This window comes from Numenius arquata, chromosome 6 (assembly GCF_964106895.1).
Source record: "Numenius arquata chromosome 6, bNumArq3.hap1.1, whole genome shotgun sequence".
NCBI classification, from domain to species: domain Eukaryota; kingdom Metazoa; phylum Chordata; class Aves; order Charadriiformes; family Scolopacidae; genus Numenius; species Numenius arquata.
In genome coordinates, this window is record NC_133581.1 from 10,254,364 (window position 1) to 10,281,135 (window position 26,772).

At 36.8% G+C, this 26,772-nt stretch overlaps 1 protein-coding gene across 4 annotated transcripts in view; it reads right to left on the reverse strand.

Annotated features, from left to right (window-relative positions):
• VRK1 (VRK serine/threonine kinase 1) overlaps window positions 1-25,723 on the reverse strand; it is a 36,626-nt gene extending 10,903 nt beyond the window's left edge. Inside the window, exons 1-12 of one of the 4 annotated variants that reach the window (XM_074149068.1) lie at window positions 25,603-25,723; window positions 18,994-19,152; window positions 17,354-17,409; window positions 12,927-12,996; window positions 12,445-12,532; window positions 11,403-11,511; window positions 11,170-11,262; window positions 10,076-10,208; window positions 8,658-8,778; window positions 7,538-7,596; window positions 6,179-6,357; window positions 1,826-1,916 (exon numbers count right to left, since the gene is read on the reverse strand). In XM_074149068.1, the coding sequence (XP_074005169.1) occupies window positions 1,826-1,916; window positions 6,179-6,357; window positions 7,538-7,596; window positions 8,658-8,778; window positions 10,076-10,208; window positions 11,170-11,262; window positions 11,403-11,511; window positions 12,445-12,532; window positions 12,927-12,996; window positions 17,354-17,409; window positions 18,994-19,147 (1,153 nt within the window). In that variant the 5' untranslated portion in view covers window positions 19,148-19,152; window positions 25,603-25,723. Of the gene's footprint in view, window positions 1-1,825; window positions 1,917-6,178; window positions 6,358-7,537; window positions 7,597-8,657; window positions 8,779-10,075; window positions 10,209-11,169; window positions 11,263-11,402; window positions 11,512-12,444; window positions 12,533-12,926; window positions 12,997-17,353; window positions 17,410-18,993; window positions 19,157-24,735; window positions 24,780-25,602 lie in introns of those variants that run through there. The other 3 variants (XM_074149070.1, XM_074149069.1, XM_074149071.1) reach the window with 3 other exon arrangements.
• Window positions 25,724-26,772: the final 1,049 nt, after the last annotated feature.

Below are 26,772 nucleotides of genomic sequence, written 5' to 3' on the forward strand. Positions count from 1 at the left end.
AGGCTGGACGGGGCTTTGAGCAACCTGGTCTAGTGGGAGGTGTCCCTGCTCATGGCAGGGGGGTTGGAACTCGATGATTTTTAAAGTCGATTCCAACCCAAACCATTCTATGAATATTAGCTTAATTACTGCTATTTATCTCATAACTGTTTGAGTAAATATACTAGGATAAATCCATAGTTTACAAATAATATTACAGTGTTTGAAATGTTACATTTTCCCATCCTGCCATACCCCATCAAAACTTTTTTTAAACAAGAGGATTTGTTTTAGAGTAGACTCCAGTGCTACTGCTATATTATTTTCAGACTACTTGAGCAGGGACAACATCTGGTACTTAAAAGTTTAAATCAAAAATTCTTTAGGAAAAATATCTTTGCAATTACTTGAATTCAGTTCACATGAAGGAGTTAGGAGGTTAGATCCAGAAAACAGCTTGACTGGACACTCACCAATAAGCTTACCCTGTACAGATCTACTGAAGATTTCTGATCTTGGACTTAAAATAATCCTACTTTATCTACCTGTTCATGACTTTTTCCAGACAACACTGCAACTATGCCAAATTATCTGAAATGTGGCATCAGCATTTTCTGTCCTTATAGCTGATCCTTTCCTCAACTTTAAATACACTCGGTTTTGGAAGCTGCTGCTGTTAGTGCCTGGCTTTAACACACTGCGATGAAGAAGCCCTGAGGAGTCAGCATATTCTGACAGTGAATTGGACAATACGGGAGGACAAAAGTGAGAATGGAAGAGACAATAAATGACGGCAAAAGAACAGGGTGCAACCACCAATTTTTATCACCTAGCATTTCTACCAGCTTTAGGCAGCATAAAACTGAAGATTATACCTTTCTTACACAGAAAGTTTATATGTTTCAATTTTATTAATCTAAAAAGAAATTATGAGAGATAAAAAGCATTTGAACTCCTAAAGGTGAACGGATGTATTGGGTATATGTGGCCATGTAGCAGCCTTTTGATAAGCTGGCGTCAGCTACAGGTGTGGCCTTTTTGGGAAGAGGCCAGGTGCTGTCCTGTGCCTGAAGGCCCATTCCAGCTGTATCCACACCAAACCCACTGTAGGCCAAAGTTCAGCCCAACTTGTTTGTGGCACCTCCATGAAAACATTTAAAAGAAGGCAAAAACCACTGGACAAGCAGGGTGGCGTTACAGGAAGGAGAGTGAAAACCAGCAGAGGGAACACCAAGGTCAGAGGAGGAGGTGGTGCTCCACAGCACTGGAGCAGATATTCCCTGCAGCTCATGGAGGACCCAGGATGGAGCAGATATCCCCTGCAACTCATGGGAGAGTCCACATTGGATCAGACTGGTATTTCCTGAAGGAATTGGAGCACGCTTGTCTCCCTGAAGGACTGCAGCCCAAGAGAGAGAGCCCACACTGGAGCAGGGGAAGCATTAGGAGGAAGGAGAAAATGCTATGTAGTGACCACAACACACTTCTACTCCATGATCCTGCACCGCTCAGGGCATGGGGCAGAAGAGTCTAGAAGTAAGGAAACTGAGCTTGGGAGAAGGGGAAGGAAAGATGTTGGTTTAATGTTTACCTTTGCCACTACCCAGATTTATTTTAATTGCAAATAAATTAAATTAGTTTTCCCTAAGTTGAGTCTGTTTTGTCTGCAACAGTAAATGCTAAGCAATTTCTCCATCTTAATATCAACCCATGAGTTTTCTCATCCTATTTTCTCCTTCTGTCTCACTGAGGAGCGGAGCAAGTGGCTGGGTGGGAGTGTGGCCCTTAGCCAGGGTTAACCTACCACACTAGTACATGTGACTGGGAGAATCATCTTTTGACTTACTAGAAGTACGTTTCTTTTTTTCTGGACTTCCTGTATCTTCCATTTCTGCTTCAGTGCTCTCATTGGTGGCAGCTGCTGCCTTCCCTTTTTTCTGGAGAAAAAAAAAAAGGGTCAACTAAACTCAAGAGCAGAAAAGACCACACAAAGTAGAAAATATCCTCACAAGGTATCCCCCAATTCTAAGCATTATTTCTTCACACATTATAAAACGTCTCCAGTTGTAGAGAAAAATTATTCATATATTAATGCAGGAATACTAGGCAATAGACAATGAAAAAGTTCAGTTCCCTTATCTGCAGATCACATTAGAAGTTGAAATTTTAATGTATGAAAACAGAAGTTTTTATGATCAAACCCTATTTTTTTATTTACATTGAATAACTGTTTCAAAAAGAGCAATCTGAAAAATCTTAAACAACACAGAAAAACATTTTACCCAAAGTTGATGTTAATTGCTTTTTTAAAAGCAATTACACCTCATTAAATTCAAGTTTATCTGGATCCTTGCTTCTTAAGGCTTTCTTTGCACAGCTTAAAAGTAGCTAACACCCACTGACAGTACATTATTATTTTTTTCTAATATCAACTATGGGTTCTGTTCCAAAGAGAGGTACTTGGGAAATCTGAACTCCATTCAAGGTACATTATCTTAAAAACTCTAAATGGGTAGAAATGTTATTATCTGTGTATTACAATTAATCTTACTATTGCAAAGTATTCTTAAGGTGGTTATGGAAAGATTATTTTTTTTAAAGCCATGTGATTTTTGCAAAGGATGAGTTGACCTGTATCTGTATCAGACACAGATGATAACTTTGATGAACACTGGAAGAGTTTACCTTTCCCTTTTTAATTGTGTGAGACTAGAGCTTTACTAATACAGCTTTAAAAGTGGCTACAACTTCACATAGCTCATAAGAGAAGGGGAGAGTGCATTACATCTTTCCTTTCCAAAGTGTTGCTTCATGATTACCATCTAAACCCTGCTGGGCTGAACAGATTGGTTCGATAATTACATACAATAACTGCAGTGGGCAGGTAACCCTCAGCTGGCACAGGGCAGCTCCCCTGTGAGAACTTCCATATGCAAACTGCACTGATGGAGTGCATTAGGTACATCTTTCCTGCCGGTGCACAGGCCTGATTACCGCCAGCCAAGACTCCAAGGTTAGCATGTCAGCAGATTTGTGATGCATTAGGCAGGAATAAACACAGACACTTTTGTTCATTCTGACCAAAATTAAGGAGGACTATTTCAGCACTGTACTGCTTTTAGATGAGAGATAATGCATTCCTCCCAATTGTACTAGAAAACATTTTAAATGCTCATCAGAAAAACAGATATCCAATACACGGTACACAAAAGCAAAATACATTTATCTTGTTTCCAAGCTTATTTAATAAAAAGTGGTTTCTTAATCTTGATGCAGGTGAATTACATAGCAGTAGAAATCAGGCAGCATTCATCTGACAAAAGCAACACCTGCGTATCTGAAGCTGAACATTAGAAGGAACCACAAATCACTAAGATCCATATTTTTCCAGTTTAGTTTATTCCCAATATTTCCCAGCAACTCCTCATCACTAAACAAAAGTAGCATGTGGTCCTTACCCTAAATAATTTAGTCAAGAGCTCCAGATATTTCCTTCAACACATGGTACTGTTAGCTTCTTGTTTTGCTAGAACTATTACAAAATACCACACACAGAAACCAACATGCATTTACTATACAAAAAACAAAACAAAACAAAATCCTCCAGCAGAACTGTGGACTGTGTTTAATTTACTTATACATCTGGGGAAACTTGAGTCATGATCTAGAAAATAAAATGTTAACTTTTAATATAGCAGACATCTGTGAGTTTTAGCTAGATACCAGTACTGGAGAGTGACTGAGATTCCAGAACAACCATGCTTATATACAACCTATAATACCCATCATGGCTCAATTAGTTCTTTGAGCTGAAAGCACTGGAGAATCATACATTCTAAGAATTTATTTGCACAGAAGCTAGAAATATTGTCTCCTAGCTACGAAATAGCATATCTTCAGAACACCAGATAACACCGTTTTAAGAAAGTATTATGGTAGATTGCCCCAAAGGAACTGAATAGTAGGTATCTTAAGACCTGTTGTGATTAGATCAGTACAGCCAAAATGCCATAAATACTTTATATTAGAGGTCACCATCTTCTCAAGGGTGGATGCCAGGCTGCATTTCTCTTTTCCAAATTAGACACTAAGCATGCCAAAATAAACTCAGCGTGTGCTAGAAGATACTGGCTTTTCAGAGGCAAGATGCTACTGATCAATGGGAAATATCTTTATGGAAAACAATTTCTAACAGAGTTTGGAATTTGGAGCTTATCTTTAAAACAGTCATCAAGATGAGCTTCCTATCACAGCTGAAAGTACATAAAATTTTAATTAGCATTCTATGTTCTTCCTTTCTTCCTCTGTGTATCTAAGTGTCCAGCTATTCTCAACTAGCACTATTCTCCTAGCCTTTCATTAAGGTCTGATACCCTAAGAAGAAAAACCTAGCAGGATGAATTCCCAAACATATGTTCTGGGAAGGGAGATGTCCTGCTGAAGACCCTCTTTCCATTCATTCTTGTACTGAAAAAAGTGCAAAATACACCCTTGGAAAGAGGACTGACACAATCTACTGTTATACCCTTGCATCCACCACAGCTTTTACAAGGCCTAGAAAATCCAGCACAGAAGAATCATCTGTCCTGGTATGTGGTCAAAAACAAGCAGGTTATGTCAACCAGATTTCAAGCAATCAATCTTATTCTGTCTGGACACTCCAGCAGTAGCTGGCATGAAGTCCACTGCAATATGAAGCGGGCAGCTGAAAGCACTTATTCAAACAGGCCAGTAACGCTCCTTGTTTTATACAAAACGCTTAAACATATTTGTGACAACTGAGCAAGTGGACCATGCATATGGTTCCTCAAAGTGAAAAAAAATAAAAAAAGCTAAAACAAAAAAAAGCAAGAGACCCAATGTGAAAACTAATTCCTAATTGACACTAGTAGGTAAGAACCTATGGAAAAGTATTATCCCACCCTTTGGGAATGGTCTGGACTGATATTGTCTAAAGAAACAAGATTTGTGAAGTTTTATTCCATTGGAAATGTGCACCAGCCATCTCTGCTGGACAAGGACGTTAAAGGTCACAGATGTTGGCTCTGCAGCAGGCCAACTTACTCAGCAAAGAAACCAGCCAACCATTAAAAACAGACTTTTTATTTTTTTCCCAAAACACAGGTCTCAAGCCATGTCGATCCACAGGGGGAACAGAAGAATTTATGCTAATGAACGCTCCTTTTGGACAGATCTTTACATTCAGTTCAGCAGAAAATATTAGTATAGACTGTGGCTGTAAAATTTTCACCAAAGTAGTATTTACTGGGCAACATGAAGTAAGAAAAGGTGGACATAATCCTCAGAAGACTTTAAAATCCTACAGCTTTTTTTCTTCTGTGCTTTTTGCCCATCTTTAACACAGTGCTGATCATGTCAGTAAGCAGGCAGAATCCTTGTACTATTATGCTGTATTATAATTCTCAGTTACCTGGTTCATGCTAAAGGAATCAATAAACTGCCCACCTATTATTAACAAATGCAAGTAAACAAGTAATAAATGAAGTTTGAAGCAAGGGGTAATATTTATTGTTCCATCATTTGACCATTTTTTATTATTATAAACCATTTTAACATACGCTTTCCCTAAGGCTTAAAAAGTTCTTATGCTGTATTCAAATGGAAGTCCAAACCTAGAGTTTAAGGCTTCTTAAATACAAGGAATAAAATACCTCTAAGCCTACCACTATAGTTAAGACTCATAAATAACATATTAGATCACAGTGAATTCAATATGTGAATTCCAGAATCAAAACACTTGGCATGAAGATGTATACTTACAACTAAGCTTTGAGCTGGTCATGGAAAGGAAACTGATATGAAACAAAAACTAGACTTATTTTACCTTACATGTATTTTGACCCATCTGGAGTTTTACCAATTTAAGGAAAGTAAGTAAGTTAACTGAATGTTCACCTGTTCAAATGTCATTACAACTACATATACACATTCTGTTATCCAAGGTATAATCTATTATGAAAGAACACAGAATTATGTTTATAGTTGTAAAGCTTTAATAACAATTAGTGAAGTTAAATTAGACAAATAATGCATAAGAGTAGGACTTAATCAAACAAACATTTTACTATTTGCTTATTTCCTACTGGATGCAATTATATCATCTTCTTCCAATACCACTTTAACTCTTACTTATCTCAAAAAATACATTAAAAGCTAACATAAATTTTTAGAGTAAAACCTTTTGCTTGGGGGTTGTTTGTAAGTCTCCATTCTCTGACAAGCCAAAGTCAAGTACTCCATCATCTTTCTGCCCAATGGCCTTAAGACCTTGCAGAAGTATTTCTCGGAAATGCTGATAAACAGGTTTCTCTTCATAGCTCAGTAGCTTCACCTTTTCCATATATTTGGCTATTTCATCTAAAGAAATGGTACCTCCAATTAATTTCTATTTGAAAACATTTTAATCATTCACTTTTACCACAAAAGAGTCAGGAATTATGCATGCACTACTTATGAGTTTATAAATAACCATTTTAAAAAATAGCATAATTATGACTTTACTACAACACGTTTTAGAAAAAAATTATACCAAGGTTCATTACCCAGTGATGACAGCATCACTGTTTTTTACACGTTCATTGCAATAAAGAAAACAGTAGTTATAAAAAAATGTAATAGGCCAATCTTCACCAATGAATGCTTGTTTACATGGTATTTCTTATGTCTATATTTAAAAATGTTGAAAAAGAAATTTGATGTTATCTCAGAATTTCCCCAGTTCAAGACTGAAACATACATTAAAAAACACACTATGAAATAATTGACCACTGAAAAAACAGAGAAGTCACACTTGACAGAAAAAACTCTCTTCTAATCACCAGGAGTAGCTGAAAATAACTAAATATTTAAGTTTAAGATCCCAAGAAAGTGTATTTCTAATAGAGTCAGATTTAAAAAGAAAAAAAACCTGCTCAGCAAATTGCCAATGCCAAATAGAAATAACCAACGCTTCTAGTTTGCGTTACTTTGTATTTTGAATCTCTGAAGTTCAGTTGCGCAAAACCAATTTACACATCTCATGTTTACAAATACTTAATATTGTCTTTAGTCAGAAGCAACAGAGCGTCTGCAGTTCATATAACTGCAGCCAAAACGAAGAGTCTAAACTTCTCTTAATCAGCAATCTAATTCATGCCACTTTGTGGCTGATAAAGTAAGAAGAAAAATAGGTACAAATTTAAGTAAACAAGGAAGACTTAAAGAAGCAACAGATTAGAGTACAATGCCCGAGACACACCTCTCGGCAAAAAAAAGCTGCTGACAGTCTGATAACTCCTCACCTTTTGCAGCAACTGAACTGATCTGTTTTTATTTGAATACAGAGTAGCACAGCTTTCCCTTGTACACACTCAACACGTAAATATGAATTTCAGAGCTTCTAGCCATTGTCTAAAGTTGTCTGCAATTTGGTTATGGCCCCCAAACAGACTGATGAATTTTATTATTTTAGAGAAAAGGGACATTAAAACAAGTTATTAGAGAATGCTTGCCACATGGTACAAACCAAAGTATTTTAATTTAAAATAGTTCCTCTTACCTGGTTTATTTTTCCCGGGAAAGCATTTGTCCATCAAAACTGAAATATTGTCTCTACATCTGAAAAACAAAATTATTCAAAAACTATTGTTTCTTTCAAAGTTTGAATCTTGCCCCGTTCTGATAAGCTTCCTAAGTACTAAGCTTGGGCCAGCGTCAGAGACAGGAAACACTACTAGATTAACCTTTCATATGGCTTAGTACAGCCATCTTTAGGAGTGTCGTACATTTGAGAACCTGATGAATGCCAGACAGGCTACCTGAAACATGGAAGTTTTTGTTCAGGAGTTTTTGATTCTATAAAAGCAAGCAAGTAGAAGACTGAAAGAAAAGAACTGGTCCGTTTTAAACCCTCCCATACCAATGCTCTCTCACCTCTTCCTCCTAGAGGACTCTTTTTCTTAGCTGATATTATTCATAGCAGATCCCCTGCCAAAATAATAACTGGGGGAAAGGAGGAGGCCTTTGCTAACATTGATGGAGGCCAAAGTGTTAAAAGTATATATAAGGAAGACAGATAACGAATACTTGGTAATGAGACAATGAGACAGAAACTGCTGTGCTGTTACAGCTTTCTTCATATTAAGTATTTGACAAGAGAGGGTTGAGAGGGGGTGGGGGAAAGACAAAGGAATATAACAGGGAGAGGCACAAAAAATAACTAAAAAATCCCACATTAGTAGTCCTCTAGCCAGAATGATGCTCAAAGACATTTAAGATCGATCTTTCGCTCTCGTCTCTGCCACTGACTTCAGAGCACGGTGTTATAAAGGCTACTCATAATCCATGCTTCTCTTTCTGTAAAGCAGGACTAACGGTTACCTGCATACTGATAAGAGTGCTTTTTGCCTTAACCATGGCAGTATGCTAAAGTGACAATACTGTGGTGGATAAATAAGCATCTCACATATGCAAAAGAAGACAGTAGTACAGCACAAGTAAAGTTGAGTTACAAGCTAAGGATATATTAGACATGACGAAGGGAAACTGAGGTGTATACAAACCAGTAGCCTACTTGCCAAAAGGGAATTCCATACTGAAAGTACAAAGTGTTTCTACACTAAGACATTTTCACTCCTCTCGTCAACTTCAAAAGAGAAAGAAAACAAGTAGTTTCGTACCTGATTTTTGAGTCTCTGACAAAATTTGGATCTTTCAAATTATCCTCCCACGGTAGATGGCCACTAAGCCAATGAATCATACAGTAACCCAAGATCTCCAGATCACCACGTCTCGATGGTGCTAAATACAGATGCACACATAAAAAAAGATCCATAAGAGCAGCTAATAAAAACACACACAATTTGTGTTAAAATTTAGCAACAGTTAAAATTTGTAAATATGTTAAGACAAAAGAAAGCCAATGCTAACAACATAACACTACTGTATCTGTTATTTATTTCAGCATGAAAGCAAGGAAGGAAAAATATTGTTCCTACATCTGGAAGGATAACTTCATTTTTCAAGTCCTTTATCAATCCCTTTCTTCTACTCAAGGACATGACATGCTGCAGTTATCCCAATTTGGGAAGCTTTTTAAGTACTCAGATTGTGGAAAAAATAGAGCAAGTTAGTGAAGTGATTGACTTTCTGTTCAAAACAGTTTTTACTTCCCTGCTATAAAAAAGTAATAATGCTGAAACTCCACCTCCTGAAAAAAATATTCCGCCATGCTGAAATATTTTGTGGCCTGAAAACTGAACAGAGGACAATAACGGATCAGATCCCTAAGCCTTGCAAAAAAAAAAAAAAACACACCCCAAAAACCCCAACTACCTACATGTACATTCACCACAGACTACACTATAAATGGGCCAACCAAGTCATCTTTGTTCCCATTCAGTTTTAAGCATCGGTACAACAGTTCACCCTGAAGTAAATAATAATTTTCAACAACTAGTATTTTTGCAGGACACACGTTTATGCTAATAAGACCAAATTTAAGAATGAAATTAAATTCACTATAAAATCTTAATGTTTAACCAGACATAGACCCGTCATGTTCATGTTCAACCTTTTCTCATTTCTTACCTTTTGATGTTCAGTGACTATAGGCATAATTATAAAATAATATTTCATAATTACACGAAGTTTTGTTTAAAAATCTTCTAAATATTAAGCTATATACAAGATAAAGAATATTGTGCATCTTTGCCAAATATAAAGGAATAATGTTCACATTGATAACAGACACTATTTATCTCCTGAAAACAGGGCCTATTTTTCTATCAAGATCTCATAAGCACTATTCCATTTCGACTCAGTGAATAAAAAGCAATACACTAAACATCTTAAGTTTTTATAAATTAAGGATCTCAATTTAAGAAAGTTACATTAAAAATACAGTAAATTAATATAAAAGTAAAAGTTAGTAAATGGAAAAAAAATGCCAGCATAGTCCATAGAGAAGAAAAAAAAAATATTTTTATAGATTCAGAAACCTGATTGTTTACAAAACTCAACGCAGCAAATAAAGTCTTCTGTATTTATACAAAGGATGCACAAATGCCTATTGCTAAGAACAGTTTTACATCCTTACCCACACCCTTGTGCGCATCAATACTGGTATATTCAATAGTTCCATCATGACACCTTTTAGGATCTTCTTTATATACTTTGTGAACTCCTTCAGGACAGTATCGGTAGGCAAGTCCGTAATCCACCAAGTAGACCTAGTATTTTCCACAAAGAATAAATAAATACAAAAAATACGCGAAAAATAAATGTAACTCCTGACCACCTTCATAACATCTTAAAAAGTATTAAAAAAGGTGAGGTTTTGACTTTAAATAATTCTCAGTGCTTTACTGAGATTACTAGACATGATTTGAAAACAACATGTCAGATAGGCTTTGTTATTTTCCATATAGCAGTCTGATCTGGAAGTAATTTCTTGCTGATGCAGAGGACAAGTACAGTAAAACAGTTAGTTACTACCAGTAAGATTAAATGAAAAAAAAAAAGTTAAAAGAAAAGAGTCCATAGAGTTATAGATACACTTACTGTCCTACCCTCTTTAAAGTCTGCTGTCCCATTTGAACATTAGTAGGGACTATGACTTCACTAACACCACAGTTACTTTAAGAGAACTGACATTATTTTACTTATTTCATGAGCTAAAACGTTTGGGCAAGATGACATACATAATTCTGAAACTCCAATATGCAGTTTGAATAGTAAAGAGAGTTAAAAATGCAGAAAAATGAAAGACTTCCATAAATCAAGTGGAACAATCAACACTTTAAAAACCAATTTTTCCAAGTAACAGAACACTTATCTGATGGATTTCTTGAACAAAGGAATAAGGTAACAATGCAGACAGGCAAACATAATTTACCACTGTACTATATAATTTTAAGCTTCCACCTGCAAACACCTATTTGTGAATCATTTTTTTTTTAATCTTGAGAATTTCTCTAGAATATTATTTAGGCCAAATAGTCAATTTGATAACTGTCCGGCAAAATGCATAAAAAAAATTGTAGAATATTAACTAGATACAAATGTCAAGCAGAAATAATGTTACCATATACATTCTTAAAAATGAGCTTCTGCTAGATTTCACAGGTTCAAAGCACTTGTGTTGTCAAATAGAAGGTTTAAAACATGAGGAATAAAATGCATCAGAAATACCTGATTAGGGTTCTTGTAACTCATAAGAAGGTTTGATGCCTTGATGTCTCCATGCACATATTCATGCTCATGGACGTATTCCAGAATATCAAGCTAACAAAACAAAATGCAGTCATATAAATGCAGTACCCAGCTCCACCCAGCAGAGGACCTGTACTCAGCACAAAAGTGTGATTTAACCGCAAGACTTACACGGGGAAAGCAGATTGTAAAAATGTATTTTTTAAACTTACTATTCGCAAGCCTAATTGCAGTACAGTTTTATGGGGAAATAGCTTTGCATTCTCTTCAAACATTTTCTGAAGATCTCTGCCAAATCGGTCCATTATCATAAACCGGTAACTAAATTCAAGGAAAAAAAACAAAACAAAAGAGGAAACTTACTGAATTGTACTTAGCAAAGTAGTTTATCTATGGGTCAATTGTACAAATTACTGACTGAAAACATCTCTCTCAAAAGATAAACTGAAGATACACAGAAAACAAGTATGTGTGAAATACTTGACTTTTTTTAAATATTGGACATCAATTCTTAACTTTTTTACATTAGCTAGTCAAAAGTTTGTCCATCAAAAGAACTGTTTATTCCTGGCTACTTATGCAAGTATAGCAAGTACCCTGACCTACTATAAGCTGCCAGAGAACTACTAGAACTCCTTTGCAGCACAGCTGTTTAGAGAAAGCCCACAAGGAATCATGTTATATTAACAAACATTCGAGTAACAAAACCCCTTCATGACATGGAACAATACTAAAAATTATACCTAGACTGAAGACAAATTTAACTAGCAATTATTTTAGCTCACAGATTAAGTAAAAAAAAAAATAAAAATCCCTAGGGAAAATAAAATAGATTTAGAGAGAGCACTAATTCCTTCATACGTATGAGTGAAAACACTTTAAGTGCACATCGCATCAGAAGAAAAACTTTAAAGCTAGTCATATTATTAAAGGACTTGTACATTAGAAGTCAACTTTATTTTAATTTAAATATGAAAAGCTGCTAAACCACATACGAATAGCATCACTGCGTTACAGCAACGCTAGAGACAAATGAAAACTAATTCACAAAGAATACAGTTGACACAGAGTAAAAAACTGAATAGAGATAAATGTACCTATTCATCTATTCAGTAAACACACTGTTATAAACACGAAACTCTGCAGCAGAAATGAAGATGGGTGGAAAATGCTTCTTATAAAGTAATCAGTTTAAAGGGGACAGTGGTTATGGATGACATAAATCCCAGTATATGCCAACAAAAGAATATTCACCTGTTTCCATTTTTTGCATGTAAGCCGGAACCCCAATATCTTGGTACACCTAAGTATTTCAGTTTATGGGACTTAGTCCAATTCTGAACTGAAAATATAAATAAAGGTAAGTTAATGAATTTGCACCAGTAGAGACTTACATAAAAAGGGAGTATTCACATCGCTAACAGTTTCTGCATACATGTGAGCTGCTTATTTAATGGAAGCTTGTATGCAAAGTATACTGGAAATTTCATGACGCATCCGTTGTAGGGACAGAGATGCAACTGACGTTTCAGTTTAGACAATACCATCAACAGAACTATAAACAACATCTTACCAAATACCCTAATTTTACTATATGTCTGAATCAGATTTCAATAATTCAAAAATAATTTTTAAAATTACCTAAACAGATTCTCTTAAAGTTTGACCTTACCCCTGTAGGCTCTATTTCCCTAAATGCTTGTAGTTCATTAAAAACATTTTAATAGTCTGCTTACTTTCATCTGGCTTAGCAGCTCGCATGTAGAACTTTAACTCAGTAAAAAGAGGTCCATTCTGGCTGGGTTCCTTTAAGACAATTTAAAATTAGTTAAAAACTGCTGTGTTAGTGCCTAATAATTATAAAAAGCTCAAAACCCGTAACATTCACCCTATCAAAACATATTTTCCCTCAAATGCTCTACCCAGTGCTGATAAACACAAACAAAGGTTGGCTCTAAAAAATTATTTTTATTATAAATTTCTTAACATTAAGGGTGTCAAATAATCCTTTCCCATAACAAAAGATTAAAGAATCACAAATTAACTGAAAAGTATAGAAATATTACCAATAATTTGCAGCAAAAGTTTAGCAGAGAACATTAAACAACATTCAGTATCTCAGATTTTCCAGATTATAGCTGGATTGCATAAATTGCAATAGCCATTAGCGAGCCTAAAATAACACTTGAACTGATTTGATGGAAAAATCTTAACAAAAGTTAAATTCTTGCTGAACTTAAGGTATTTTGTTCTCTTCATACATTAGTTGATCAAGGTACAAATTACAAAGGATTTCACAATTTCTCTTAAACTAAATTATAAGAACTACACCTATCCTGACCTCAGAGTTTACCTTGTATTTAAGCTAACAGAACGTATTTCAGTTCTATTTTCTAGCGACAAACCTATGGTAACCACGTATTACAAGTAAAATGCAAGAGAGAAATTGGTTTGAAAACAGCAAAGCTTTGAAATACTGCAAGAATTGCAAATGGGCAAGTACCCTGACTCTGCATTTCCAGAACTTAACACAGGAAAAAAAAAAAGTGATTTAAACTCTGCAATTTTAAGTGACTGATTTTGAGATAAGCTTAAAGCAATTTATTTTAGTCTAGTTACTCATATATGTCCAAATTCATTTTATCACAGTGAAAATACCCATTTTTGAATATCCTATGCTTTAAAAAAACCTAACCAAAACAAATATATGTGATTACTTGTGAAGAAACCCAGAAAGAATATGATCACATGATATTAGCAAAAGTTCCAAGATATGTAACATCAATCTTTAATATTTTTAACTAACTTTTAAATGCAGACGTAGCGACCCAGAAAATTGCTAAAGGCTAGACTGTACTACTCAGCTAACAGAGGTTTTGACATTAAGGAAGCAATGTAAAGACATCAAACACACAGATGAACATGGGCTTTTGTGTGCATCTGACGTATTGGCTCAGAGGCAGAGCAGGAGGAGCGGTGAGAATGAGAGCAGACACCAGCTTCGGCACCACTCCTGGGCCTGGACACTTGATTACACAGCTACTGCCTATCTCCACCTCGCTTTCTCCAGCAGCATTGCCCTGATAAACAAGGAGGCAAGACAACGGTTTTCGGGCCCCTCCTTGTGGAACACCATTCAGACTTAAGCCATGAACCAGACAAAAAAAACCAAACACCAACTAGAACAACTGAGCAATACACATAAACTTTGGTACATGTATATTTACTTTCAGTTAGTTTATTTATCCATTGTGGACAACAAATTAGATTATATATACAGAGGAGAAGGGTTAAATAACTGCAGTGTAAGAATTCAGGTATCTCGAACAAACGTTACTTAACCTATTCATTTGTTCTTGTGTAGCATGATCCATTAATACTCTAACTTAATTAGAATATAAATTATACATATTATTTTGATTCAATTTACATCAGTTTGAAAAAAGTTATTGTCTTACTAAAATATAGCAAAAACTGTAGGTGTTAAAAATTCTTAAAATATTTATCTTTACATAAATTATTCCACCAAAAGCTATGTCTCAGTGCTGAAAAAAAGATGTATCTTTCTCAAGTTGGAGCAAATGTTGAAAATCTGGTATCTTTTCATACTTCAGGGAATGGATAAATGATTTAACCACAAAACAGATCTTCATATTGACTATGAAGCTGTTTCCCCATAATACTAGTAACTCTACATGCAGATAAATAAATGCATACGCTATGTTAAAAAGGTTCTTGTAATGATGTCCAATATTTGCCATACTAGTCATCCTATAATATGTTAAAACCAGAAAGACTTCAAACACAAATTTCTACAACTTTTTGCCCTCGGTCATTCTAAACACATGATTTGCAAAACTGAAATTAAAGTCTAATTAGAAAAGATATCATAATGAAAGAGATTATGGAATACGTGTCGAAACCCAACAAATTTCTTCAATTTTAAGAATTCTGATCTTTTTCAGTCAGCAATCTAATGAAGTGTTATTAAACTCTGTATCCGCTCCTGAACAATGACATCTGAAAGGTCCACATGTTAAAAAGCATTTCCTTTTTTACTAAAAACTGTGATTCATTTCATACTGCTCAGACATCAATACTATGAGGATATGTCAAAGACTAAGCCAATTTCCATCCCGCTTTAACAGCTTAATTTGAAGAACATTACTACAGAAGCACATATTTTGTTAAACACTAATAATTGTTCAAAGCTGTTAACCACTTTGCTTCAGCTGATGGATCAACTAGAATTCACCCAGGCATCAGAAAATGGGCCCTTATCTGTGGTTGCGTTATACTAGACTGTAGAGGCATGATATGTTATGGGTCATTTGTGAGGGCAGCACAAAGACTGGGGCTACTCTTTATTGCCATAAAGACAAAATTATAAAAGACAAATTAAAAGCAAGTAGTCATCTGGGAGATTAGCAATGGAGGTATTTACAAACTGCTGCAACAAAGTGAGTCTAGCATAAAAGCAACCCAGAAGTTATGGCAACTCTTCTGGTATTCAGAGCCCAAAGTAGAAGAGAAGCAGATGGACAGGTTTCAAACTCAGGGGAAGAGGAGGATAGCAATTACACACAGCATAAAATAATGTATATCTGACGATTTGCCAATCAAGTCAAACTGGATTCTCCCATGAAAGTTAAATGGAGCTCCACTTTCTGATCAGTCCAAACTCATCAGGAGCCAGTAATTAGGAGCCATTGCCTCTCATAGGCAAGCCACTGCTGGTAACCTGAACATCTATCATCTACCTCTAGCAGGCCACAGCTCCTGCATAACGGACACCCCCTGCCCATGATGGCTCAGCTTGGTCATACGAAAGCAGGTTGCCACCCTGCAACAGCTGCAGGCTGGGACTCCCTGTCTGTGTGGAATTCCTGCCCACAAACACCCAAGGCAGCAGCAGTCTGCTGATGTTCAGCGTGTAGTTGTTTGGCATTTCCATCGTCAGCAACGCTCTTTTCAGAACTGGCAATGTTTCGGAAAGATGGTCGTCACCAACAGTATCTTGGGGTGTCTGAACAGTATCAAAACCAGTACTCTAGAATTTCCCTACAGTCAGCAGATATAAGTATCAAGATTAAAGGCACACACTAACTTAAATGTATTTTATTCTAAATTAACTTGATCTTTTAGTTTCAGGAACAAATGTTAAAAGTATAAACACATTTACATAAGTGGCCATCTATTGCGGTAAAGCATTTCTCAGTATCTCCATGTAGTTTAACAAAATAAAAGATTAAAACATTGCAGTTCTGAACTGTGTCGAAGAACTGATTTTTTACAATGTGAAGTTCTTGTACAGTTTTCTGGTATTTGCTTTTGTCACAGGACCAGAAGTACCACCATGATAATGAATGGTCTGGATCTACTATAGATATTCCCATGGTCCCAGTTTATTTTTACTAAGAATTTACCAGGGAGTCATATATAATAGTAAGATCTATACAAGATAATACAGCAAAGTTTAAGAAAAAATACTGTACACCCGAGGAAGAGGACATTACAGCCAAATCAGGTAAAATAAATCTTTTTTAATTTTATGATTAAAAACAAAAAAAATTCAACTAATAAAAAGAATTTGCTGATTTGCTACAATGGGCCAAAAATGAGCTATCAACAATGTTTTTTCTTCTCCCTAACCATTACGTTAAAAAAAAGTTATACGTTAATGCTATTTTAATTCAGTAGAAATTAGAATACGCATGTGTTTTATGATAAAACATTTAAAGACTTTATATCTGTGGGGACGTCGGGAATCAAAGTTTTGCTGTTTGTACTCCCGAGCCATCTGTCAGCTTACCAACATCCAGTGGTGAGCAACAGTTCACACAGACTCACTCTTGAATCACAGAAATTCTCCGAAAGCTAGCCAGTTTTCATTCATTTGGTGATATTTGGGCTGTTTACAGGAAGCATCAAATGAAACAGAAACTGATCTATTTCACGAACCTTTATCAACTTCACTGATGTTCCACCCTCATACATAAGTCACAATTCTCAGCAGTGTTCCTCTGTATCACCACACTTACTTTTATTTTAAACAGCACTATGCAGTTGCATTATTTTTAGTCAGAAGATGTTTTAAATTACACATGCTATTCCATAACAAACATTTTCAAGTTGTGAAGTAAAGATTCAAATGCTCTCTTACCACTTTTGCAACATAAGGTGCATCATTGCCAACCGACTTTGAAGAATTAACATCAGCTGTTAAAAATGAAGTGTTTATTAGTAGTGGGAGAGGGAACTGTCACAAAACATACACTTATTTACTATGCAACATGGACAAACAAACAATAAAGCTATTAATTACTGATGAGAACATATATCGGTACCTTGGACTTTGGTAAGAGAACTACTCTATATGGCAAGACTACTCTACATGGATATGGTCTTGCATTGTGCATTTTGTTTGAGGAGTACAGGCAGTTTACTAAATAAAGGAGCTCCTTTTTGTAATTCCACAACTTTTTCCTAGTCAGTAGCATTTCTTTTGTTTTCTAGGACTGTGATGAACATACATAGTTGCAGATATAAACATGAAAAACACATTCTCTCTACTCTTTTGCCATGTCACATATCCAAAAGTGACTTTCTGTTACTACTAAGCTGTTGCTATTTGTGACAGGAGATACAGGTATGAAGGGCATTAAGTTAGGCGAGCAGGAAGTATAGGAACAGTCATGGGCACAGCTTTGTGCAAATGACGGGTAAACAAACAGACAGCAAGCTTTGGCTTGAACAAAGCAGGAATTCTTAACACGAAGGACTACACAATTTGAGTGAGCTGGAACTCCAGTCTCAGTAAATTTAGTAGCTCATTGAGCAAGGCTGAGTAAGTACTAGAGAGCTTCTTTGGCAAGAAGCCACCCCACTGGTCCTGTTTTTCTTCTTAATCCACTTATGATGCAGTCTGTTCATTTTGAAAGCAGGACGGCTTATTAATTATTTTTTTTTCAACTCAGTATGAATTCAGTGCAACTTTTTCCACCAAGAGGAAGAAGACCATAAATGCACAGCAAAAGAAAATCTTATTATCACAATCACATTAACTTTCATACCTTCAAAATTGTTTGGAACATGACTAGGGGTAATCAAGGTTTTTAATTCCCTGAGGTATTCTCAAGATCTCTCTTATCCATTCATCTGTTCAAATAACAGAAATACTAAGCACAGAACACTATCCACTAAAAGTTTTCCTTGGATTCAATAAACAACATTGCAAAACAAGATCAGTGCTGATGCTTTAAACTGTGAAGTACAAGACTTCAACTTGTTTTGAGCATTAGTTACATAAAAAAAAAAAAGTATATGACACACCTCAGAAGTTTATGAGGCAATGAAAAAGTCACAAGCAGCACCAAAGTGAAAACCAGACAAAATACTGGCTAATCTATGGCCTCCAAAGAATATGCTTAGACAGTTTCAGTTCAGAATTTGTGATATAAGGACACTCATGAAAAAAATCCCTTCTTTCAGCCAGACCAAAAATCAAATTTAAATAAATGCTAAGCTATACTTTCAGTGCTAAAAAGTAATAAGTAATAAAGATTTTGGTTTAAAAAAGTGAATGAACTACCACCAGAATCTCAAAGAACCACAGTTCCTACAATGGCAATTTGTCCACTCTTGTCATTTTTTCCCAACACTATGAACCAAGCTAAGGTTCTAGTAAAAAATACCACTTGAAGACACTGTGTTTCTAAGTTAGGGTCAATTTTTCATTGCTTTGAATAAGGATAAACGTCTCACTCTTCGTTCTGAAGCATTATCAAAGGTAATTACACTTACCAAGGTACAGGCGTCCAAACCCTCCTTGCCCTACAGGGACACCTAATTTCCACTCTTTTCTTGATGTATCTGCTAGAACCTCCCCCACAGCAAACACTTCAGCAAGTTTCCTTTTTGCAGGAGCTCTTTTTCTAGCAGTCTTATTATATGGCATTTTTCCTTGAGGGAGAAAGAGAAAGGGAAGGAAAAATAAATAAAAAAAAAAAGCATAGGTTACATGCTGACCAGATATATTTTATGTAGAAATCTGTTAGAAGCATGAAAAAGTATGGATTGTTTAAGTTTTAATTTGTTACTACAAAGATACTCTAAAAGAAATGCAGCAGTTTCATTGCATGAATTCTAAGTAAAAGACAACTAATTTTTCCAGGCATCACAAAAAAAATTGAGAGCAAAAATCTTCACAAAAAAACCCAACCTATCAGGAGACCTTGTATAATACATGCTAGAAAAAAAATCAGAATCTATTGTACTTAACCAATCACAACCAATCATAGGTCTAAATGTAGAAAAAAGTAAACTAATGAAATAAAGCTCATCAGTTTTCCTGATGAAAATACAAAAAAAAGTTAAGCCATTCAAAAAATTATTTTTACCTCTAATATACCTGTAAGCAACAAAAATGAAAGTCTGCTTATTGTTCACAGAGCAGCATTTAGTAGATCATGAACAAACTAGTATATAACTACCTATTTTGAGATCATAAATGCAAAAGTACTGCCGTTGCCTTCTCCCAACCTCAGGTCTCAGCTAAGCAATGTTTCCAGAAATAACGTAACGGCCCACTGGAACCAAACACATGCATCTTTCTGCAGAACAGGTCTCATTTTGAGCAAATGTTTTGAGTTTTTAGGAGAGCCAGATTTTGATTCAATAAGAACTTACTGAATATGCGGCCATGATATGGCAAAGAGTACAATAGATCTCTTTACATGAAAGGCATTATTGACATGTTTTACAAGGAACTGATCTTTCCCTCTACCCTATGAAGATACGAGGCATACAAATAGAGCCACAGTTATTTTCCAAAAGATACCGTTCTGACTGGTAGGATTTTATTACTATTATTTTATTTTGCTTGAGGAAGCAGAAGGAATATTAATACACAATTCAGGATGTTTCTGGATAGCAAAGTATCTTTTTTCCTAGTCTAGATACTCAACACAATAACCCTAAGCCAAATGCAGTTACTTAACATCAGTTTTCCTCTTTTAGTTCTCATGTTCCTCTAGAACTTTTTTTTAATTTCCCAAATAGAAAACTACATAACTATGACAGCTGTTCCAAAAGTGCTCCTTCCTCTATAAGCCTCTTTTCTGACTGGGTAGTATCTTCAGGAAATTTTCTTCCCCAAATAACGTCTGTCACTCAACTAACATCTGAAGAGAGAAGCCCATACCCTCTTCTCTACATTTCTCCCACTAATAAAAGCAAGAATAACTGTAAAGTTTCCTGAAAATGTTATTCTGTCTACTGATACTCAAGTCTGCAGCTGTGACTGACTATATCCCTAGGAGTGGAACGTGACAATGGATGGAACACTCCATGGTGATGGGATGTGCCTAAGGAGCTTACTCAACAGAAAAGGGACTGGTGGGCGGCCTTTGTTTTAGGCAAACAGCTAAACAGTTGAGTGGAGCTCAAAATTGCAAAGTGATCAAACAGTGGTGTAAGTGTCTCCCCCAGCTAGGCAGGCTAGTGTGGTGGGAGTGAATATGAGGCTTAGCCCAACATAAGAGTATAAAAACTAAACAACTAGCAAAAGAATTTTGAAGAGAGCAATGGGCTTGAACTGGTTTCAATCCAGGTGTTCCTTCCCAGTGGCTGGGGATACCAGCAGCATGACAGTAGAGAGACCAATAATAGGAATCACATTGGTATTGTGACTGAACTGCGTATTGCAATTGCTATACATTGCAAAGCGTAATTTACATTTGTATTGTTTTCAGTATATTTTATATCACTCCTAAATCAGGAATCTCATATAACATCAACTATCTTCAAATATGTAAATTAGATGTTACATATTATGTCCCCCATGCGTGGAAGAGCTGAAGAAACCTGGTCAGAGAGTATTGGACTCTGCCAGCAAGCTGTCTGCAGACACCACAGTCATTCAATATAGGAATAAACACAGAAGAGGTGTACGATTCCATGACAAAGGAAAGTTCTTCTTTTTCAGGGTTCTTACTAATCTGAGAAGTACCTTTGTGTCATAGAACCACTTCTGAATATGTACTGCAGTTAAACAAATAACTTCAACAGAACAGCATTAAGAAATACCAGCCTCTTCCTGTGATGTGGGTACTTACCAATACCTACACTGCACAAGCTTCCTCACTGTCACAAAACAGGATGTTTTAATTCTGCATTTCTTTCACATATTCCACTTACTGCTATACAGTAACATTCATCCCTATAATCAAGATAAAATTTAAGTGTAAAATGCCAAAACTGTAAGATTAACTTTACCCACAGCTTTTTCCATACCCTATCTTTAAGAAACTCCTCTCTTTACACCTCTTCATTTTTTTTTTTTTTTTTTTTCTTTTTTTTTCTTATCTTCAAGTACTGTCTTAGAGGAAGGTTCTTTCTCCAGATTTTCTCCAGGAGAAAAATGGGACTTCCAAGCACCAAATCAAAGTCCAGCTATCTCAGCTAAGACCACACCAATGAGAACATAATGGCGTCAAAGCACCAGAAAGAATATAGAGTAGTGGGAATGGCTACGTGTTGATATCTCTTACAAGACCAGGCCAAAAAGATCACAGCAGACCTTTAAGTAGCTTCTCAGGACACCCTGATAAGGAAAAGAACTGAAACAAAGGACGGACTGAAACCATAAGAAGTAGTAATGGGAAAATAAACCAGAAGCCTGGAGCCCCAAGACTGACTCAGACAAGGAGAAAAAGAAAGCGCAAAAATCAGCAGTGTTACCTAATGACTCAGATGTGGGACAAGATCACACTCACTGTCATCCAAAGGGTACAAAAACATATGCAAAACGAGCATACCATCCTCAAGCTAGGAACAATGTAAGAGACATGAAGAGGGCTTGAAGGACTGCATCCCTTGACCTCTAAGTTACTACAAATAATTCCAGTGAGACTTGGACACATGCAGTTAGGTGCCTGAATGCTGGACAGGCTGCTCTCCAGTAAAAGAAAAATTTGTAGTCCCTTTTCCAATAAAGCTAGAAAGCCAATAAAATAAAACTATTGATACACTTCACATCTTTGACATTCACAGTGGGTGTCTTGATAGTAGCCTCGCTTAAAAGGGAATTAAGTTTACTAAAAATAGCTTCTCAAGAGAGTTAAAGAAGGAACTGGTGTTTCCATCTTTCCCCCTCCCTCCTTTTTTTTGTTTAACATGGTCAATAATTGTATGCCTGAAGGTGTTTAGTTGAAAAAAAGATATTAATGACAACTTCCCTTTATCCATAAAAGCAAAAATTCAAAACGGACATAAGTTTGAACGTTCCCAGCTGGGAACCCTGCCCTTAACAAATACACTAGATACACATACATGGTTTCTTGGCTGTCTATATTCATATCCATCTGTTGAGATGGCACTGTGCCTACTTACAAGTTGGTCAAACTATCAGTAGGCCATAGGTGCCAAACACTGATCGCTTTCAATGGGCAGCATGCACAATACTAAGCACTCACTCTTTTACAAAAAGCTGTTATCCATGGAAATATTTAAGCAATGGCTGCACATGCTTTCACATTTATTTGGATAAATCCATTCAAGGACCTTCTATTGATTGAAACTAGAAACACTTGGAGACAGCAAAAAATTTCTACATGAAAATATAGAACCAGGGAAAAAAAAGACAAAAATAATGAAAAAAGAGAATGACATTTTAGTGAGAATTCTATCATTTTGTATACTTTTCAACTCGCAATACAGCAAACATGAGGGGTTTGTCAGGAAACTTATGAACAAGAAAACACGATGCAGAGCCGCATACTGTACGTTGCACAGCTGGAATAAAGTCATCTACTTCTCCCTAAAATCAACTTCTAAAATTCACACACGCCCACAAAAAAAAAAAAAAAAAAAAATCACCTTTAACTTGCCTGCATCTCAATTACTTGTCTCATCAGTAAACGGAAATATTTCCTATCCCACAGGTATTGTGAAGCTTAATTCATTAGTGCCTGCAACCACGCTGAAGTCCTTGGAAACAGAGTGCCATAGAAGTCAAGTACTATACTATCATTGAAGTATCAGACAGACCTGACCCTACTTGGCTAAGGTATCTGACAAGAACAATTTTCAAAGTGCATGATTGTAAACAGCAGCATTTTATGTGGCTACAATATGCTCAAAAGAAAGATTTTGCTGCTAACAAGTATGAATAACAGAAGTCTATTTGTCTAAACTCTCTCCAAAAGCCTCTTAGTACTACAAAGACTATCTCTCCTGCTTCTCCCATATAAAACATCTTGAAAGAAACTGAATACACTGTACTTGAGATATGCAGACAATTTTGCATCAGTAGCGCTATTAGTGGTGTTATCTTTACAAATGTTGTCTGCAATAGTTGCTACTCTAACGATACTTGAACTCTTGGAATAAATATGAATAGCCACTTCTCAACTTGTTTTGGCAACCATTCTCAATAAAACTCTGAAATTAATACAAATGAAATTTATTTTGAAAAAAGTATTTCTTGCTGTGTGGTAAGTCAGACTGGTTTCTTCCTGATCCTCCTCTTTTATTCCCTGGAAATTGTCATTTTTATGGTTATTTATCTCAGTAGGACCTATTTTCATTCTCAACACAGACAAGGCATGCTGGTGACCTGCGCTCCTCTTCATGAATAGGTAGGCCCAGCAAGACCTAAAATCTATGCATCATTAATACTGATCATCAGTCATAGCAAGACATCTAAGTCTGCCTGCAAAGAAGGAAATAAAGACAAGCAATAAACAAAAACAAGTTTTTGCTCAAGAAGTGGGAGGGAAAGAATATGATATTTAAGACTTCTGAACATTGTAGAACTGTTTCATAGGAGGGACCACCAAAAAAACCAAAACCCTTAAGTATCAGTGAGTTGTAATAACAAGTGACATAAATGGTGAACAAAGAATTTCTTCCATAAATTGGACATTCTGTGACTAGTCTATCATTGTGTTACATTTTTGAGTACTGCTATAATCTCATTTCCTGGCGATTAAGGTACCTAGCAATTAATGGTACTTATGGAAGAAGAGGCTCTAGGGTTCTTTCCCCAAGAAATAAGAAAAAGTCTTTTTAGACAAAATGAATAAATGTACATTCGAGGACCACAATTAATGAGAAGCAATTAATCACAATAGCATCATACTGGGCAAACAGAACCTTTTTTTTTTTTTTCCTTCATTTGTTTAACAAGCACACTGTTTTGTGGCAGACTTTTATAGAATGCAGCTTCTTCAGAGATCAGAACAGTCACTTACAAGAGGAATTTCTGCATTGCTAACTAATTTTAAATTGCCTTCTCAAAAATACATTTTCATCTTTTGAACAGTATTTAAGGTTCTCCTGAAAATCCTGAGCATCACTCAGATAGTTACCACAATAAAGAACACAGTGAGCTTTATAAGGTGCCAAATCATCTGTCACTCCACCTCACCACCAAACCAACAGCAAGTACCCAAGTACCCATGCATGTGAGACACTTAAAGGCTTTACAATACTTTGGCATACTGTATAAAAATCATCATCTCTGAAATTCATTAGGAATCCTACCTGATTTGAGGATTATCCCCAAGAATTAAGTGGACAGCTTATTCCTACAGAGGGAAGCAGAAGTCTTTTGACACAGGAGTAGCTACAGGAAGCTTCACAATAGCTTTTATATTTTTGCTAATGATAAAAAAAGGCCTATAGATTCCCTATTAATTAATAAAAGTCTTAGGCACAAATTGAAAACCAAAGAAACCAGGCAGGTCTGTCTTGCCTGCAGTCACGTAAGTCTTAAACAAGGAAGGCAAATGGCGAGAATTAGGAAGTGAAGAAATACCACAACCACTGACAAGACAGAAACCAGCTTAGCCCTGTCCTGATCCTAAAATTGGAGATTTTTTATTTGTGATTTGTAGGTTTGTACTAAAAAAAAATAAAAATACTATGTTTAGTTTAAAGGAAAACTCAAGAATGCCTCCCAACCAAGGTGCTATTTTGCTTGTTAGCCACACCGGGATGTTCCTGAAGGTGACAAACCTCTAAGTGGCACTGAGTATAGCTTTGACTCCACCTCGCCTTACCGCAAAAAAACCCCAACAAAACCCACGAAGGAAAGCAACTTAGGCCGCTGCCACCAAAGGCAGCTTTAGAGGAAGCAGGAAAGGGGAGTGCAGGGGACCCCAAGGGTGGAACTGTACTTTTACTCACTTGCTCCCATTCTCTCCCTCCCTGCCGGCACCGGGAGATGCCGTCGGCCTTCCCTACCGCCGACAGGAGACGAGAGGAACAGGCCCCCGGAAAAACCCGGCCGGAGCCGCCGGGCAGGCCGAAGAGGCGGCCGAAACAGCGCTCCAAAATTCTCCTCCGAATTAAAAAAAAAAAATAAAATTAAAAAATTACACCCTAAAAGCAGATACCAGCTTCAAATACCTCCTCCGTGCCCAGGCCCAGCCGCCGCTCCTTCCGCCCCGTCCGAAATTCCCGCACTCCAAGCGGCCCTGAGGCGGCCCGCCCGCCCCGGCGCTCACCTCACAGCATCGCCCGCGCCCATTGGTCCGCCGCGCCGCAGAAGGCCCGCCCCCGCCCTGCCTTAGTGTCGCGGTGCCTGCTGGGAAGTGTAGTCCGTGACCTCCGCAGGCGTCCGCGGAGGTCACGGACTACACTTCCCAGCAGGCACCGCGCCCGCCACGGGCCAAGAGCTGAGGTAATTTGCAGGGTGGCTGTACTAAATCTCGGTGGTTTAAGCCAAAATAAGTTTGTGAGGCTGATGCCGCGTGATGATAACCCCTCTCCGGGAAACGGAGCAAAACAGGCCACCAGGTGCCCTGAGGACGAGGTAATGCAGCACTTCTCCATCTTGTATGACTGATGTCCAGGCCGAAACTGACCCCTCCAGCACCAGAACTTGCACTTGCACATTAACTCATTACATACCATTGCACACCTCATGGTTTTACCTACTTACCCCTTATAATCTTACCTACTGTGGTCTCTCACAGTCGTGTGATGGAGCTTCTCCCTACTCTGAAGAAACTTTCTCTCTACACTTTGAAAAAGCCTGCATTTATTTAGTCCTGACTTACTTTTGGTTTTTTAGCAGCTTCTGTGACACTTAAATTGCCTTGAGTGTACAAGAACATTTTGCAAAATCACCAGTAATGGCAAAGTTTTATGTAAAAGAACCCATGCCTTCAAAGGGTCAGCATGGATTCTGACTCTTTCCTCTTCTGATTCTCTTCCCTCCCCATCCCCTCTTTTTCTTCAGGTACGAGTCAAATCATACAGCGTTGGTTCTCCTGGCAGTTCAGATCCATTTGTTATCTCATATCACTACATCTCCTTTTGTCATCAGGTACAAATGTGTGCACACCCACACTTCCCTCTGCCAAGCTGGAAAGTGGGAGACAGGCATGCGAGATTAAAGACATGCCAAAACAGGGGATTTAGGAGATGAGGCAGGAAAATAAAAGGATAATGGTTTCGTGTTTTTAATTTGCTGGGAGTTTTAAACCTTTAAAAAAAGTGTTGTTTTCATAGCTACCATCTTCACATGCTGCAATTTTAGAGATAGTAAATAGCTTAAAACAAAGAATTCCATAG